Here is a 15,103-nt window from a genome sequence, read left to right on the forward strand (position 1 = left end):
AGACAAAAGTCAGAAAACACTGCCCATTCATTTCCCTCAAGTTGTAGTTGCCTAAATTTCACAGTTAATCTCTTTGAGGGACAGCAAGATAAATGTAAGGCCATTTAAGATAAAATATTTATCATTTCCAATAATAAAGGAAAAAAAACCTGTGTTTTGATAGCCATAAGTCCTCTAGCACCATTAATTCACCACGAAAGGTGAACACTGAGGTTTCTGACAAATGTCAAAAACTTAAATAAGACAGCAAGGCTCAAGTCTATAATCAAATGCTGACACACTTTGGCTCCCACATTAAACTATTTTTTTCAGGTAACAAAATATACTCTTTAAAATAAAGCACAGAATTACCAAGAACAAAGCTGCAGAATTTTGTAAATACCTAAGTGAGGGGAGGGAGCTTAACACCAGCAATGTCCACAGACTTCCAAGAAGAGAAACATAACGAAAGCATTACGTGCCCTCACCCTAGTAATTATATTTTTGACCTCTAAAAAACCCTCTTACCTGTTTACAAGTTTAAACAGCTGTTTACCACTGGAACACCACCTTGTAGAGTATAACCATGGCATCCTTGGTTGATAATCACCTGTTGCCTATCATCATCCCGCATGGAGACAAGACAGCACTAGGGCTCTTCCATCCGAGGTTAAAATTCAAAACAAGCCCAACAAGCCTGCATGTCAAGGTGGTCTTCGTCTGCAACTATTAGTTTTAAAACTGGCAAACAACCATGGTGTCTGAAGCCAAAGGTGCAGAATTGCTGGCTTCCTCTTGAACTCCAGCGTTGTCACTGTGCACCGAAGTATCCTGCTGCAAACAGGGGAGTTTTTCTCCTGTACTGGGAACAGGCTTCCAAAGCTCAAGAGCCCCTGTACAGGATAATGCAGGAACTAAAGGCAAACAAAATCCTCCTTAAGGATGCCTCCATTTTTTTCCTCACAATCTGTACTACCAACCGAAGTGACTGGGCCTGAGTGTGCGTTCGAACCTATGAAACCGTCACGGTGCATGCACATCCAAGGCATGTGGAACCACAGGTCAAATAAGGCACAGATACCAAGTAACGGTTCTAATTACAAACGCTAGCTCTCAGGAACTCTTCATCCATTCAGAACTAAACCCATCACTGCATAACTCTGGTAAGAAGCCCCTGGAGACGGAGGAGCTCCTCAAATGTGTCAGGAAAGGCTTTATTAACATCATCATTAACATTTAAAAGGCAACCGGAGCATTTCTCTTTCTTTTGGCAATTTGGTGCAAATGTTAAAAGTGCAAGATAATGCAATTTCAAACTTTTCTTCAAATTAAAAAATGAAACTAAAGCCAAACGTGATGGGTGAACAAAATAAATCAAAACTTAAATTTCAGGAACTCCGGCTCTTCAAACCAGCAAAGCCCCCGACTCGTGCACTGTGTTGAGGCTTAGAGTGCTTGCCCCGGCTTCTTGCATGCCAGCAAACAGCACCCTCATCGTGTTGAGGACCGAGAAGCAAAGGATCCCCTTCACTGCAAACAAAGGGGGTCACTGTAACACTATGATCCTTCAGCATTGACACACCGTGATAGTCAAAAGCAAACTGAAGATCTCCCTGCTTCTTGCTCAAGACATACAAAATCTGAGCAGCAGCAAGTACCCCCTCCGCTGCAAACAAAGGGGTCAAGGTTTGCCGTCAATTCACTTCCAGGCAGAAAAACATTTTCCTCAAAAGAAACAATTTATTTAGAATAAAACAAAAGCAGCTCAACTGTGAGCCCATGTTTGAGTGACAGCTACTTTTAAGCTGTGTGAGCCATAAAAAGGGTTTTTCTTTACTTTTCCAGAAATCTTGTGTACACAGCACAAAGCAAAGAGGTCATTTTTCCACTTAAAACACCGGCATTGGCATCACAATAGCAGATACACAATGTTAAGCTGCCATTTTAGTAAAATGCACAAAATACTAAACAGATTAGCTTTCTTCCATCAGAGGCCCATGTAAACTCCACATAAGCCACTTCTCTTCAAAAAGGTCCATTAGAGCTTTGAATTCCGTATCTTCATCCGCTGTTCACCAGTTTTGCTTGCGGGAGGGGGAAAAAAAGGTTATTCAGTACAAACGTTTACAGTATTAAAAATATATATATTTCCCCTATGCCATTATAGATGAACATAGTATTAACAAGACCTTCCTGGATAGTCCACTTTAACTTCAAAAAGCACCAATAATATCCACTGGCACAAACCTTGAAATAAATTTACTATATGAACACACAAATAACAAAACAATAGGGTTTGACTTTTTAAAAGACTGTTATCAAGGATTAGAGGACTGAAAATATTGTTTATCCTCAAAAAAAAAAAACAAAAAAAAAACCAACTGACTAATGCATGGCCAAATGTTCAGGAAAATGCAGATTTATAATTAATATCTTCTAAATATAACTAAAAAAGTGGAACAGAAAGATGGAGTTTAGACAAACTTTTAACCCCTCTACACTTATTTTTGTTATTTATATGGAGTAATAAAGACTACTCCATTACTAGGTAGACAGGGGTTAAAACTACAAAGCCATTTACAAACCACCTTTACCTATGTTACCAAAGACAGCAGGTGTTACTTTCTGTTAAGAAAACACACAATTTGCTAAACAGTCAGAAAATACTTCAGGACTCATACTTTTCAATTTTGTTCAAGGTATACACATAAGAACTCTTCATTAAGCTTAACCATTTACTGTAGTTGCCTGAAATCATTTCCCACTATGAAGGACATCACTCTAACCAGAAAGTTAACAAGGCTAACTCTGGTTCTTGTTCTCATACCTTACTTCTATTTCAAAACCAGACTTTGTAACAAAGACAGGAGGGTGAAAAAGTTCAGAAATTGTCTCCATTTTTTTTCACTTAAGTCATTAAGGCCCTCTTCAATAGAAGATCACATAATTCCGTTTCTACACAAGTTTTGATAAATGGTTCTTATGTGGATACAAACTGCAGTTCAAGCTGTGCCTGCAAAATGAGCAATTTTATCAGCTAAAAAAAAAAGCTAACTTAATTTAAAAAAAAAAAGACTAAAGAAAAAGTCAGTGAACATCTGCCCATAACATAATTTTTAAATACACTCTGACTCTGAAACCACCTTTTACTGCTATGTATCAAATGATCTAAGTCAGTCAGTCAGTCACAAAAAGGTTACCTCCTTCAAGATATAACAAAAGCTTAGAGAAGCCAGAGGATGTACAATTTAATAGGTTAATTCTGAAAGGAAAACTACCTTCAGTTTGATGGTGTACAAGTACACATTAAAAATTTAGGTTTCTGTATGAAAAATTCTTTACAGGAAACACTAGTCCACAATTAAGTAGAACCATTTTCTAGAAGCTAAATGATTTGCTTAACTTTCAATAAACTTTGAAGCTGTGATCATGTTTTAATCTTATTTTTACCAGTATATTTAACACATAAATAGCATACTTAAGAAATTTTCTTTCTATTCATTTTAATTGAGTTTCTGAAAAGATAAAAAGCAGTTACACTGAAGTACTAAATTAAAAAGAAAAAAAAAAGGGGGGGGGCTGTTAAAATGAACATTCAGGGAGGCCAGCAGAGGATTTTGGATCCCAAGGGACTAGGTGCTGGGAACCAAACCTGGGTCCTCTGGAGAGCAGCCAGCATGTTGTATGCAGACATACATGCAGGCAAAACACCCATATGCATAAAATAAAATTTTAACAATTTTAAAAGAATATCCAATGTGGGATTCTGATGGCTAATAAGATTAGAAACATTTAGACTTTGCCGTCAATCAAATTCTGAAGGTTTAAGTGGCTAACTGACAAATATTATGAACCTGCACAAGCGTAGGCAACACAAATTAAGATGGCACTTTGTGGCTAAGCACCAAACTAATTTACATAATACATACATTTGGGAATGGCATCAAGCCACTGTTTCAAAAATACTGAGCACTAATTGATCAGATCTAATAAAATGTAGCAGTGTCAGATAAGGGTTCAAATAAACATGGAGCAAACCATCACAACACATTTGATTAACAGTAAAATTAGATTTCACAGACCATTCTCTAACAGCAAAATCATTTGCCCAACTATCTTATAAAAAAAAAAATACTAAAAAGTAATGGCTAGTGAAATTATTTAAACTGGAAAAATCTACCTAGATAACTAAAAACTGTACTTAAAACTCCATGTACACAGACTACACTTGCATCAGTTTCTAAATAGATGTCTTAGTTCAAGCCAAATGTTGCATTTTCGGAGGCAAAAGACACCCAAAGTCATAGTTGGAGGATTTCAGTATTGTACACCTTTGTGCTCAGAAACCTATACATTCTTTTTCTCAAAAAATTCCAAAAATAAAAATCATAAATACATAGTGAAAAACAAAAAGTATGATGTAGTGATAAGGTTTTCATACTGACATGCTTTATATACAGTCCTAATGAAAAACTAAAATTATGTGACTTTTTCTGGGTTATTACTGATGCTATTTCAAACGAGCTTTGATAACAGAAAACAGTTGGGCTCTGCAAGGCTTTGAGTAAGTCACATTCACAGAATAGAAAAATGACCATGATCCAAAAACTCAAGTTCCTAAAGGTAACTAAATATTGGGCCCTGTTGAAGTCCTCAGTACTTAAATTGAGGAAGAAAATCATATTTAATAAAGGCCTTAGAAATCACAAGTGGTAGCAGAAGAGCACATAAAACAAAACAAAACAAAAAAAAAACCCGTTATTATAAAATAACAAAAGCCCTTATTAAAAACCAGATGCCAAATCCTCAGCTCTTTATTTTGTGGGGAGAGGGCTTGGGGGGCGGGGAGTGGACCTGTGCAGGTAAATTAATTACAGATACATGAAAAATCAAAATTAAAAAAGTTTTCTAACACTGAAATCTCAAACCTCTACATCCAGGCAACAGTCAAAAATATCAAACATTAAATTTCAAAGATATTCAAAACACTGTCACCAATGTAATGCCACTACTCTTGTTTAAACATAAAAAACAAAAACAAAAAAACCCTGAAGGCATTTTCTTCAAATATACTGAGAGCATTTTACAATCACCGTTTAAAAACTTCTGTAATTCAGATGTCTGATTAATGTCTACTAGGGGAAATAAAAGGGTTACTTATAAGCCTGCAGACAACTCTTACTGAAACCAGAAATTTCTTAAGTAGATACAGAAAACTTCATTTTTGGTTTTGAAGTATGCACACTAGAACTGTATTAGCTACACCTCTCAGTCAGTAAGAACACTATTGTGCACCTAACTTACCAACAAATTCTCATTTTAAAAGCATTTACTCATTTCTTGCATACCAGTTTAAGATGTAAATGGTTTATAACACAAGCCTCAACTTTTACCAGTTACTGCTACAAACATGGGATACAAAACTCAAAAACTAATATGTTAAAGCAAACTTTCTGGGAATAAACTGTATATTTAAAAAAATACTCAAACACCTGATTAAAATAATTGGACTTTGCAACACCTGATCAAATTTTCGTCACACAATGCTTCTAGTTTAAATTTTCTATGCACCAATCAAATCATTTTCAGTACAGAGTAAATATTATCAGAAGGTACTTTTCTCCAAATTATGATTTTAAAAATCATGGGTTTTATCATTTTGAGGATTTTTTAAAAAGAAAGAAAAAACCCTCAAAATTGAAAAAGAAAAAAAAAAAACCTAAAGAAAAAGAAAAATTATGAGGGTAAGAACTCCTAATTAAAGCAACCTATCTTCCCACTACCTCAGGGCATCCCTTTCACTTAGTAACTAAACTGCCCCATATCTATTTTAAGGAGGTTTACAAAAATATATATATAAAAAAAAATCAACTAAACTAATTGAAAGAAATTTTCATCTGATGCTATATCCCATTACACATCACAAAACAAGGAACCATGTCAAGTAGTAAATACAAGTTACACATGGACTTTAGGACGCACCACGGACAATGATCATGACCAGGTAATCTTCTTCAGATTTGGCCAGTGCCTTGGCAGGGGAATCCAGGAACTGCTGAGAGAACTCACAAGGTGGGAAGGCATGAAGAACCCCGGTGTTTTCCTTGTCTTTATTGCCTCCCACAGGGAGGCTGATCACCCCAGCTGCCTGCTTTTGCTTTAAATAGGACACAAGGTTCCTAAGTGGCCTCTGAGTAGAGGCGGCAGTGTCTGATGTGGCTGAGGAAGAGGAAGATCGGCTGTCAGAACTTCCAGGTACAGCCAGGAGAATGGCATAACCATTAGGCCCTGCCACTTTGATGCGTCGAGTTACTTCATCCAACTTGGGTTGGTCCAAACGGAGCCGCTGAGTGATCTTGAGTTGGGCTACTTTGCCTCCAGTTGAGCCCTCCACAAGTAGACTGCTAGCAACTTGGAGGTCACCCTGCAATAGATGCATGTTGGAAGGGAAGTTGCTGTTCTTCAGTAGAAGCATGCCCTGCCAAGCCAAACAGAGTTTGGGAGAGGATGCTGCCACAGGAGCTGTCCCTCCATCCTGTTTCTGGGAAGGTGGCTTCTGCTTTGATGAAGAAGTGCTGGCACTGGGTGCATTGCCATCAGATCGGTCTTCCTTTTTCAGAGGGTTTTTTCCCTCTGTGGGAGCAGCTGTCCGGTGCTTCCTATCCCGTTCAGCTGATGCAGAGTTTTTACGGTCTCGCTTGTCGCTCTGGCTCTTCTCCAAACTGCCCCGTCTATCTCTGACTGGGGAAGACCTTTCCAAGAGTAGAAGACGAGATGATCGATCATTGTCACTGTTGTAGCGATCTCTGTTACTGCTCAGTTCTGGACTTCGGTCAGGAGAAGGAGTGCAGTGACGCTGTTTTCGAGGCCGTTCACTCTCAGGTGATCTATCAAGATGCCGTCCTCCACTTTCCTCAGGCAGCCTTCGCTTCCTTGGCTGGTCCCTGCTGCTGGGCAAGTCCCGATCACCTCTGTCCCTGTCCAGTGACCAGCCATCCCTCCTTCGATCCAAGCTATCCAGTGGCTCATAAGCAGTGACAGCACTAGTTGCAGCCCGAGTACTGCGTTCTCGAACCGGTGGTGGGGGTGGCACCCAGTCAGAATCAGTATAAAGGTCCCTATCGCGATCTCTGTATAGTAAGGGTGGTGTCCTGTCCCGAGCACTCCTCAAAGGGTCAGGTGCTCGATGTCCAAAACTATCTGTCACTAGTTCATAATGGGTCAAGGGCAGAGGTTGAAGATATTGCTGCTGGTAACGATGTTCTGTGTCTGCAAAGTCTACCCTGAGGCGACGATCTGGGCCACCAAGTGGGAATCCACGCATATGGGTCCAGGCAGCATGAGCGGCATCCAAACTTTCATACTGTATATATGCCCAACTGTCACCTTTACGGTAGTCTATGGTTCGAATGGTGCCAAATCGGTCAAATTCTCGTGCCAGGGCAGCAAGAGGCACCCAAGGTCCCAGACCACCCACCCAAAGTCGGGTAGTGGGCGTGGCTTTACCATAACCAATCTTGATTGGATTCCGAATTATAATTTTGCCAGACATTGCAAGTTTGGCCCTGTGAGACATGTCTAGATTCTCAAATTTGAGAAAGCCATAGGTACTGGTCTGGCCTCGAGAAGGCCTCTTAATGTCCACTTCTGTGATGACTCCAAAACGATCAAAAGCCCTTCTGAGATCATTTTCCGTCACAGTGATATCTAAGTTGCCCAAGAAAAGTGTCCGGTTGGCACGCTGATCATCCTCAGGTGATATCTCATCCACTTCTCGGAAAGGAGCCGCACCTGCTCCAGCTCCCACCCTCGGCTCCAGGCTGTAGGCCGGGCGCACCCGGTCGTAGAACGGATAGTCTCGTTCTCTTTCCAGCTCTCGGGGCAATGGTGGCGGGGGTGGAGGAGGCAGGCGGCCCAGGGCCAACTGCTGCAACCGGTAGTCTCTGTATCCCAGAGCGGCACCGCCAGGGGAAAGCGACCTCTGACCTCCCCCTCCTCCAGGGGCGTGCCGGTGGCTACCGACTGAGGTCCCGACCACGCTGGACGACGGGGCGTAAGCATCTTTGTCTAACGGGGAGCGGCTGCGGCGCCGGCTCACGTACACGGCTTCTATCTTCAGAGGCCGGTCATAGAGCACCAGGCGGCCTCTGGCATGCTTGGCCGCCCTCGCGTCCTCTGGCCTCCGGAAGTTCACAAAGGCTACCCGCTCATCCCCGCTGCCAGAACCTGAGAGGTGGCTGATTTTGACACTTACATCACCGAAGCGTTTGAACTCGTGAAACAGCCCGTCCTCCACCGCCTCGTCGCTCAGCTGGGACCCCAGCTCGCTGATCTTCAGGGTCTTGTACTCCACGCCGTCCCCGCCGCCGGGCGCGGAGGAGGCGGCCCCGGAGGAACGTGACTCCCCGCCTCCACCCCGGGAGCTGCTGCGCGACTCGCCCCCGCCTGAGGAATTTTTGGTGCTCGGGGAGCTGTAACTGTGCAAGCGGCTACTGGAGCTGCCCCCGCCGGTCTCGTACTCGCGGCTGCCGCCCCGGCTGCTGGACTTGTCCAGATGAAGGCTCCGCCGCGACCCGCCGCTGTCCGTCTTCCCGCTGCTGCTCCCATTGCTGCCGCCGGAGCCCCCTAACTTCTTGCTCCGCTCCCCACGAGAACTGGAGTCCTCACCGCCACGGGAGCGCTTGGGCTTGACCGGCGAGCGCTCCTTTCCTTTCATTGTTGAGGGTCGCCGGAGGTCGTCTCTGCGGAGCTGACTAACCCGCCACCCCGCGCTCGTTTCACACAGCGGACTCGCACGCCGCCATCTTGGACTCCGCCGCGGCAAAGGCTCCCGCCCCGCAGACCTCATTGGTCAATTAATTCACTCTTCAGCCTTCTCATTGGAAAAACTATTTGTCCGTCTTTACATCTCCCCGCGCTCCGGGAAGGCGCCCGCCCCGACGCTGTTATTGGGTTCCCAACGCCCTAATCCCAGTACCTCATTGGTTATATTCGTTGTCTATCTTAACGGTTCCTCGCGCCAGGCTGTAGCTCCGCCCCTCGCACTTCATGGTCACCTGACCCAAAGCCTAGAAGCGTTGATTGGACAAAAACTCTGCCCTGTAACGGTACTTCTCGCACGGCGAACGCAGCGATCCCACCTTCTCTTCCCTTTCATTGGTTTGTGGCCATGTCTTTTAAATCACTACTCGGGAAGTCTGGACATCAGTTCAGGCGTTTTTTCCTGAGAATTTGGCTCTCTCCGATCTCGCGAGAGACAAAGAGCTCGCTCGCTCACTCGCTCGCTCTCTTTCGACCCCAGTCTTCCAACTTCTCCGGCGGCTGAAGAAAGTTTAAATCTGATTGGATGTTGACCAGGAACATGATTGGATAAAAGCGCTGTCCATCACTCACTTAAAGGAGTAGGCCCATAAACTGAGGAGTCTGAAGGTGAAAGACTAAGACCACGCGCTTGCTGTGCGACGTCACTTTGCTGTCGCGAGATGGTGACAGTGAGTCAGGCCCGCCTCCCCGCGCTTTCGGCGTTCTCTTAAACATTTGTTAGGTCCTTACGGCGTACTTGCCTGTGCTTCGGTCCTTCGAGTCTGGAACTTGCGGGCTCCGCACTGTCCTGTCTGGGCGGGACAATGGGCTCGGTGGTCCTTCCGGCTGCTGGCCCTCGCTCGATCCGCCTAGGCAGCTGTCCCGGGCAGTCCAGCCGACACCATCTTAGTTAGCAGCCTGAAAAAGCCCCACCCCCGTGCGCGAGAAAACGCCTGCCCCGGTCTGTGCGGCCCGCTGGGGCGGTGAGTTCAGGGTTCACAGAGCCTCGGGTCACGCTGACGCCCTGGGCGGTACCGAGTCACTGCCCGCCCGCGGACATAGGGAACAGCGCCACGGAGTCCTGGCCAGTCTCAGTGGCCGCCTTAGGGCCCGCAGTGACCTGCAAGCCCACTTATTGGTCCGACCTGCAGGACCACTTGCAGACCTTTTTTTGCTTCCTGCTTTATGTTGTGAATCCGTGTTAGGTTTGCATTTATAAAAGATGTGTGAGATATAATATAGCTGTGCTTTGCTTTAATGTGTCACACTTCTCACTTTGCGGACACTACATTTACCTCGTTTCTTGGACCTCAGCACTCCGATTAATCCATATTAGGGCCCAGGAACATGGCCACCTTGCCCCCTCCTATATCCACTTCCTTTGACTCCTTTAACCGTGATTCCCGTCTAAACGCCTCCCGTCCCCCACCCCGACGACCCCATGCATCTGAATCTCTTAAGCTTATGTAATACTGGTGATCATAAGATTAGATGGGTAGCCTATTCCACTGGCGTTTACCTCCTGGGTGAGGAGAAAGAGGCTTTTTGCAGTCTTCCCAAAAATGTACCTGGGGAGATGAGAAACATTTTGGTATTTACATCTTCTAAGACTGAGTAGAGAATGTGTTTTAAAACAAGACATTTTACAAGGTGATAAGAACGCCCTTCCCCAAAACTTGAATTCTAAATTTATAAGCTACTTGAAGATTAGATACAGCAACCTGATTAGCCCTATTTCAACCGTTTTGTTTTGTTGGTGTATAACCCTGAAATTGGTGAACAGTTGGGCCAAAATCTCTTGGTCACAGCAAAAAGATTTGAAAGAAGCTCAATATGTAAGTTATAAACTCCAAAATACTATAAAGCATAGACATACTTGTATATTAAAAGTAGCTATTATGTGGCTTTTGAAACACCTGTATCCCAGCTGCTCTTGAGGTTAGGATCACAATTTCTTTCTTAATTAACTGGAGTAACTTGATAACTTGGTGAGATGCTGTCTTAAAACCACCCCTACACAAAAGTCTGGAGACACAGCTCAGGACTCTTGGACACCTATGTGAAGCTCTAGGTTCAATTCCTAGTACTGGAAAAAACATTTCTTTTAAAGATTTATTTAGCAAGGCATGATGGTATACCCCTTTAATCCTACCACTTGAAAGTCAGAAGCAGGCAGATCTCTGTGAATTCAAGACCAGAGTTATCTATATAGTGAATACTAGGCCAGCCAAGACTGTATAATGAGACTTTGTCATAAAAATATTTATGTGAATGTCTGCATGTATGTTAGTGTTCTAATGTCCAGAGAAGCCAGAGAGGGTGATAGAGCCCCTGAAGCTGGAGTTACAGGGTTGTGAGTCACCAATCTGGGCCCCTGGGCCTCTGTAAGAGCAGCAAGTACTCTTCAATGCCAGAGCCATCTCTCCAGGCCTGCAAAAATAATGTTTAAAAGACTGTAAAATGCCATCAGTCAGAGAAAAATGTGTATAATAAACTACCAGTTGTGGTTTTAAAAATTGTGGATTGCATATATATGCTTACACTTTTATTGAAATTGTTACAGAGATTGCTCTTAGGGGCAGAAATTAGCAAGAGACATTTTCCTTGTAGGATTTTAGTTTAAAAATGTACCATAGTAGAATATTTCCTGAAGACCACCTCATGTCCTGAACACAGAGTCTCAGCAATTATAAGATCATGTCAGTCTTATTTTTCTTTAAGTCTATAATCCTATTCACATTCTCCCATGCTCCATTATTCTGTTCCAGGCATGTCTGATACATTTTTGCCTCAGATGTGGAATCTATCATTCCTACAAGAACATTCCTGTTCTCTTTAGTGGAAAATGATACTGAAAAATAAAAATTTGGATATTGGGAGATAAAATAGTTGTACACACAATCTCTAAAAAAAAGCATAAAGAACTTTTCAGAGGTGTGTTCATCTATTTTAAGATTATATGAATACTACAAAAAAGGAATTGAAGTTAAACCTTAACCTGATTACTCAGTGGAATAGTCAATCCAGAAAAACTTGGAGTGACTGTTTTCAGCCTAAATTGATTAACGCAGGTGATTCACTGATACAAAGGCAAGATAAGGACCAGTCAGTGTAGTTTCTCAGACCTAATGGCAGGAGCTTGAGGGAAGCAAACTGAAAACTAGAAACTAGAACCGAGAAAAAAAGAACTGAAGGAGATGAAAAAGGACAAACAGCTTAGTGGCTTGTCCTTTTGGGAGCATCGGGGAGCTTCATAGAAGCTGCTTTTGCCACTTCAGACAGTGTGAGGAAGGCTTCCAAGGGAACTGGTGTGCTTCCTGGAGCCAAGAGGACTGATAAGTTTAATGCTAACAGTAAAGGCCATCACCTTTTGACAGCAAGGGTCAAAAATAAGCTTGTTACATTATGTTTGTCCATGACAACAGAATGAGGTCCTAAGCATTAAAAGTATAATCATTTATATATTCTGCTTGTATTTGACTTCAAACAAATGCTCATTGAAATAGAAAGCAAGCATTGAGAAGACTTGCTGTGATTAAGTGATTTATTTTGTTTTCATTTCCTTTGTGTTCTTTGAAGCACTAAGCTGTGTAAGTGAGGTTTTAGCAACTTGTATTTACACATGTTCCTTGAAGAGGGCTGAGAAAAGATAAAAGTGACCCATGGCTTAAAGGGCAAAGACCTGAAACTCTTCTTTGGGTGTTGTCCATAAAATTGTTGAGAAGCAATCTAAGCTTTCCTCTTGTCTCCAAGTGACCAGTGGTCATACCCAGGAGGGCAACTGTCCTCAGAGAGGAGAATCATAGTGTTTATGAAAGAAAAAGCAAAAGTATATGCACAACTTTAAAAATATCACTATAATTTCAATGTTCTTTCCCTCTTTATTCTTCCTGGGTTTTATTGTGTATATACCCTCACAATTATAGTTGCAATATGAATTTATTGTAGACATTGAGTTTTGTTCAATTTCCTGGTATATGCAAACAGGCCTAAAACTCGAGACTGAACATTTTTCCCTTCCATAATAGTAGATTAAAATTTTCTGTCTCATCTCCTGAAGTAAAATGAGTGGTCTCTTGGGAGCAAGGTTTGTTTTCTCAGATACCAGGAAAAGTACGTATTTTATCTCTGAGCAATCAATCATGTTGGGATCTAGTTTTCATTATAAAGTGATGAACTTACTTGTGGTTTGTGGAAAGTTTTAGAGACAGATTTTTATATGGCAGGCTGGGGCAGAAGGATGGTTAAAATTTGAAGCTAGCCTAGGTTATATATTGAGTTCCACCTCAGGCTGGGCTACGGAGAAAAACCTTGTCTCAAAATATATGTGTAATTGATGGCATACAGCTTACCCATATAAGATCTAAACGTCGGTGAGTCTTAGTATACTTACAAAGCTTTGCATATATATTCTTTTACTACTGTTGTAAAAAAAAAACTGCTGTAACTTTTTCATGATTAAACTCTATTGCAATTATATCCTTTATATATAAATACTTACTAAGGTAATGATGAAGAGCATCCAGCCAATTTGGATTAATGCCAGCTATGCTGTGGGCCTCAGAGTTACTATCAATCCCTCTGGACTTTGGCTTTACTATCTATCAATTAGGGATTATCGAAAAATCTAAATGGAATCTTCTCACTGAGGTTAAATAGGTTAGAACATGTAAAGAGCTTATAAACAGTATTTGGCACATGGTAAGTGCTATATGAATATGTTGTGTGACACTTACTGGGACGACATGAACAAATGTCTACTTACCTTGGATAGGGAACCAATTACAAAGCAAAGTACAGATACCACCCAAATCTAATTTGGTGAATCAGTGAGTTTTATTGGAATTCCTTACAAAAAATGGGTGGAGAGTTAACCATAGGAAGAGAAATGACTCAAAGATAACTGATAAAAGCCCAGCCCAGTACACTACACAATAATTGGAGAATATTCTTTCCGGGTAGCTAGGTTAGCTTAAGCTTTTAGGCAGCTCAGCTGGTTTCTTCTTCCAAACATCTTGTTTTGGTTTCTATTATGAGTAGTGAAATGATGAAGATAATCTTATTCTCTAGAGTGAGCTGGGTAGATGAAGGATGGGGAATACATGGTGGAATTACTGGGTTAAAGGGTATGTTGAATCAAGTGTGATGGCACATGACTGTAATCCCAGCACTCACTAAGGAGAATCAGGCAGACCTATATGAGTTCAAGTCTAGCCTGGTCTACATAGTAAGTTACAGGCTAGTCTGGGCTACATAATAAAACCTTGGAGTCTGAGGCAATAGGCTTTTCCCCTCCCTCTGGCAGATATAGGCCAGATTAGACCAGATTAAAAGTAGATAAGGCAGGTTTATTAGAAAACAGCTCTACAGTGGGTTCATCAATCTCTCAGGTGAAGGTCAGTGAAGTCACAAGCCTAGGCTAAAGGGGGGAGGTTTTACAACACTAGGCGAAGATTGTGTCTATACATGGTCAAAAACTGAGCCCCTGGGTGGGCTGCAGGAAATGTTCAGATGAGGAGTGATGAGATTTAGCCTGAGGTTTTCTCTGTGTGGGTGGGGTTGGGTCCGGAGGGCAGATGGGGTTTCCCAGCTTGTACAGGGGATGTTCAGGGCATGTGCAGGGGTTCCAGCCTAAAAGGAGTGTGTGTGTGTGTGGAGGGGAGGGAATGAAGAGTCAGATAGAGAATACTGAATGTTAAGTTTCACAACACAATATCAAATTGATTTTTTAAAATTGTATTTCTATATTCATTGGTGATTTGACTGCATGTATGTCTGTGTGAGGGTGTCAGATCCCCTGGAACAGGAGTTGCAGACTGTCGTGAACTGCCATGTAGGTGCTGGGAATTGAACCCAGGCCCTCTGGAAGAGCAGCCAGTACTCTTAACCCTTGAGCCATCTCTCTAGCCCTGTCGAATTGATTTTTAAAATGATCTCAATCTTATTGCTCCACACTACTGGCATTATAACTTAAAATTTTTATTTTTATTTTATGTGTATGGCTGTTTTATCTGCATGTATGCCCATGCAACAAATGCATGCAGTGTCCATGGTAGCCAGAAAAAGGTACTCTCACTTGTGAACTGTTATGTGGGTGTAGGAACTGAACCCAGGTCTTCTGGCTTTAACCAAACAAATGAATATAAAATTATTCCTCTCAGTGGTTTTGGTGTTTTATTTCCTTAACTACTACTAGATATTCAGTCTATTCTCACTTAACTGTGTTCAGTTTACCTACATATATTTCTTCATCTTCATGCATTTCATATCTTTTGCTCATCTGTTAAATTATATCTTACATGTATTGAAGTTTTCATATATT

General features: G+C 42.2%; 1 protein-coding gene across 1 annotated transcript; it reads right to left on the bottom strand.

Moving 5' to 3' along the window:
• Nucleotides 1-1,179: 1,179 nt before the first annotated feature.
• On the bottom strand, nucleotides 1,180-9,713 carry Rbm15 (RNA binding motif protein 15). Its single transcript, XM_021158226.2, has 2 exons — nucleotides 5,962-9,713; nucleotides 1,180-2,063 (listed from the first exon to the last, which is right to left on the bottom strand). Exons 1-2 carry the CDS (start codon nucleotides 8,825-8,827, stop codon nucleotides 2,041-2,043), a joined length of 2,889 nt encoding a protein of 962 aa, XP_021013885.1. The 5' UTR covers nucleotides 8,828-9,713; the 3' UTR covers nucleotides 1,180-2,040.
• Nucleotides 9,714-15,103: the final 5,390 nt, after the last annotated feature.

The sequence above is a fragment of the Mus caroli genome, chromosome 3 (assembly GCF_900094665.2).
Source record: "Mus caroli chromosome 3, CAROLI_EIJ_v1.1, whole genome shotgun sequence".
Classification (NCBI taxonomy): domain Eukaryota; kingdom Metazoa; phylum Chordata; class Mammalia; order Rodentia; family Muridae; genus Mus; species Mus caroli.

Excerpts from the sequence above, each read along its gene's own strand:
- Rbm15 (XM_021158226.2), bottom strand. The coding sequence starts at position 8,827 with ATGAGGTCTGCGGGGCGGGAGCCTTTGCCGCGGCGGAGTCCAAGATGG. Across the intron at positions 2,064-5,961 it reads GGTCATGATCATTGTCCGTG|CAAAACTGGTGAACAGCGGA; the intron begins GTGCGTCCTAAA and ends CCCTCCCGCAAG.